Here is a 3239-nt window from a genome sequence, read left to right as displayed (position 1 = left end):
GTGAGTCTAAATTCTTATACTAACTACGCAGTGACTGTCTGTGGGGGTAAGTGGCCGGACGTGCAGCAGGTGACTGCAGATCTACACGAAGACATGGTCATGGGTGTTGTCTAGTCTCATTTACAAAACGATTCTTTCATTATATCAGTGCACGAGGAAGCAAGCTTTTGCATTATTTATAAAAAGGGAAGAAGAAAAAATCCCCATCAATGGAGAGAAACAGAGAAAGATCAACACTGCTTATTTTTGTCGATGCAGTTATAGTCATGCAAGAAATACCTCAATATTTTCAATCTAACATTAGAATTGTAAATATAAACTCCAGTATTTCAGTTTGTGTTCAGCTTCTAGTTGTTCACTTTAGGTGATCTGGCTGGCAGAACGAACTATGCAATTGACTGTTTGATCATTTATTCATCCTTTCTTTCATAGGAATGCTGACATGATATTTTTCTTGTTAGTCCCTTTCCTTTTAGGTTCACTGACCAACAAACGATAATGACTGAACACCAGGTGTGTGTTTCCGTTACTTTTTTTTTGGTTGGCTATGCAGATGCTGAAGATAACCGCCCCTCTGCCGCATATCCTACAAACTCGAGAGGAGCGTTGCGATCCACAAGTTGATACTTGAGCTCATAACTTTCCATTTGAAAGTATGTGCATCCAATGAGTTGAGCACTCAGTAAGAGTTCACAGGTCATGTTTTACAAGCCTGTGGAGATGGAGGCTATTGAACGCTAACGTCCGCATATGAGGTGTTGAGTGTATCTTACGGACTGTCAGACTGAGTTTTTGCGTGTGGGGCAGCGTGGACAATACAGGAAATGGTATTGCTGAGTTTAAATGGTCACTGGACGCTTCTGAGGGGGAACCATGAGGAACATTTGTGTTAGATGATGGAACAGAGTAAACTTTTCAGGTCACTGCGTCTGAAGATGCATGCACACAGCCAAAGGATGGACTAACTGCTGTGCGTGCGTGTGTGCGCGTGAGCGTGTGTGTTCGTGTCGTATATATGCACACAGCAATCAAAATTCATTAGAATTTTGGCTAAGATTATCATCTGCAAGCATGTAAACTACTCCCTCCGTCCCATTATATAAGAACGTTTTTTACACCACTAATGTCAAATCATATTATGGGATGGAGGGAGTAGTAGATTACAATGTACTAGTATTCCGAACCAAGTTTTTTGTTGTTGTTGCGTATGAACAAGTTTGAATGCGATAGCCCAATAGCCCTGCTTTTGAATCGAGGACCATTCAGATTTGATTGCTGAAACTAGAACGAACAGAAATGAATTCATCTCTGAACATGAATCTGATACGGCGGATTTACCAGTAGCGTATACGGAGTGACGGAGTTATGACCGGCCTTTGTGCCGAACGCGTGTTCGCAGCAGCAGAGTTACACGAAACACACGACACCAGCACAAGGGGACTGCGCGGCGACACCATCCCTCCCTCCCTCCCTCTCTACACCAATGGAAGGCTCGCCGGCGACGTGTCTCCCCGAGGCCGACGCGCTCCCCGATGGCTTCGTCGAGAGCTCCTCCGCCGACCAGGCCCAGCCAGTCTCCTCCGCCCCCGCCTCCGCCGCCGGCGATCCCCTGCATCCCGCCCTCGGCCCTGATCACGAGGGCGCCGCCCGCGCCGACGGCGAGGAAACCCTAGGCGCTCCATACACCCCCGCCGACGCCGCCGATGCCCTGCGGAGCCTCTCCATGGCCGCCGCCGCTTCGGAGCCGGAGCGTGCCCCCGAGCAGCAGGGGCCCGCCGCAGACATAGGAGGTGATCTCCCCCTCTCCCACGCACTGGCAGCTTCCTGATCTGATGTCATCTAATTTCGACGTCAAATCGTCAGTTACAGTTTAGGGTGAATGAGGCAACTTATTAAGCGGCTTCGCCCATCGCCATTGAAGTCTGTAATATGTTCGCTCACCTTCGTTTTGATGCTCTTCGCACAGGTGCCAAAGATGCAATGAAGGAGAGCTTTGTGGTAGAGCAATCGGAACCGCTGGCCAATCCAAAGGTTGCCAACGCAGAAATGGATATGGTTTAGATTTCTCTGCCTGCTATATAGCCGATGCCCTGCGACGCTTAAAAGCTGCTTGGGCTGCTTGTGCTGCAGCTGCTGCTTGGGCTGCTGCTGCAGTTTCATGAGCTGCTGCTTGGCTGCTGCCATTTATCTTATATGCTCATTCTAAGACAATATTATGCATTTTTGCTTGCTGTGTGAACCACTGAACCTTATCCTTATGTGTTATTTGCCTATTTGTTATGGTGTGTGAACCACTAAACCTCAATATTATATGCTATTTCAGATTTTCAGTTACTTATGTGCTATGTTACCTGTTTTCTTCTGCATATTATTGAAAAAAGCCAAATTCTGGCCAATTTAAAAAAACGCTTAATCCCGGTTAAGCTGCGCTTAAGCGGCCATTGCTCTAAGCTGTGGCCTTCCGCTCCGCTTACGCTTACCGCTTTCTTGAACATTGGGGAAGATAAGTGTGTGCTAAACTGGATTGCTTCCATGACTTTGTAGGATAGTGGCGAGCCAAAGCGTAAGGTCGTGAAGCGCAACAGTAAGCTAGAGAAGGACAGGGAGTTGTTGCAACTTGCCCAGAGGTACCATGGAGTGGTAGCGGAGAGGGATGCAGGCAAGTTTCTGTTATCCAAAATGTGACCCCGATGTTTAGTTCTCCAACAGTTGAATGTAATGGATAAATCCGTTGGTTACTCTCAGTTAAGGATCCACTGTTAAAAAACCCACAGCTGTCCTTTGTTTGGAATAAAGTTACCTAATAACCATGTTAATATATAACGTGTGGTAATTTGGAAACTTCTGGATTCTTCTCATTAAACAAAACAAAACCTATATAACTAAATACCACTCTGTTTTTTTCCTTTGTATGCACACTCGTAAAATCCTTCCTACCTTAAAATGTATTCTTTTGGTCTTTCATCAGAAATTATAGCATGGAACATCTGCTGGACCAGACACATTTAGCAAGAAGAACATAGCGAAATCTCCTTTCTGCTTCTTCCATGGACAAATGTCCACTCTATATAGGAAAGATGCATTATACGATCGTTCCATCACTATATAAATGTATTCATTTATTTGAAATTGAAAAAAGCCCATTTTACTACCTTGAATAAAGTGGGTGGTTCACTTTACCCCTTGATCTATTTTTCTGCTTCTTTTACCCCCCAAACAAACCCAAACCGGACAAAACA

General features: G+C 45.4%; 2 protein-coding genes across 5 annotated transcripts in view; both read left to right on the top strand.

Moving 5' to 3' along the window:
- Positions 1-1115, top strand: part of LOC123097798 (RNA pseudouridine synthase 5) — a 6698-nt gene extending 5583 nt beyond the window's left edge. For 2 of the 4 annotated variants that reach the window (XR_006447447.1, XM_044519626.1), the window contains exon 14: positions 32-460. Coding sequence is in view for 3 of the 4 variants with exons in the window: in XM_044519626.1 (XP_044375561.1) it covers positions 32-34 (3 nt within the window). In the remaining variant the exon portion in view is untranslated. Of the gene's footprint in view, positions 1-31; positions 461-553 lie in introns of those variants that run through there. The other 2 variants (XM_044519625.1, XM_044519627.1) reach the window with 1 other exon arrangement.
- Positions 1116-1392: 277 nt separating this feature from the next.
- LOC123097797 (alpha-taxilin) overlaps positions 1393-3239 on the top strand; it is a 6455-nt gene continuing 4608 nt past the window's right edge. Inside the window, exons 1-3 of the mRNA XM_044519624.1 lie at positions 1393-1790; positions 1967-2031; positions 2545-2659. Of these exons, the coding sequence (XP_044375559.1) occupies positions 1484-1790; positions 1967-2031; positions 2545-2659 (487 nt within the window). The 5' untranslated portion in view covers positions 1393-1483. The remainder of the gene's footprint in view (positions 1791-1966; positions 2032-2544; positions 2660-3239) is intronic.

Source organism: Triticum aestivum, chromosome 4D, assembly GCF_018294505.1.
Source record: "Triticum aestivum cultivar Chinese Spring chromosome 4D, IWGSC CS RefSeq v2.1, whole genome shotgun sequence".
NCBI lineage: Eukaryota > Viridiplantae > Streptophyta > Magnoliopsida > Poales > Poaceae > Triticum > Triticum aestivum.
The sequence above is the reverse complement of the archived record's forward strand: the minus strand, read 5'-3'. Positions and strand labels throughout refer to the sequence as shown.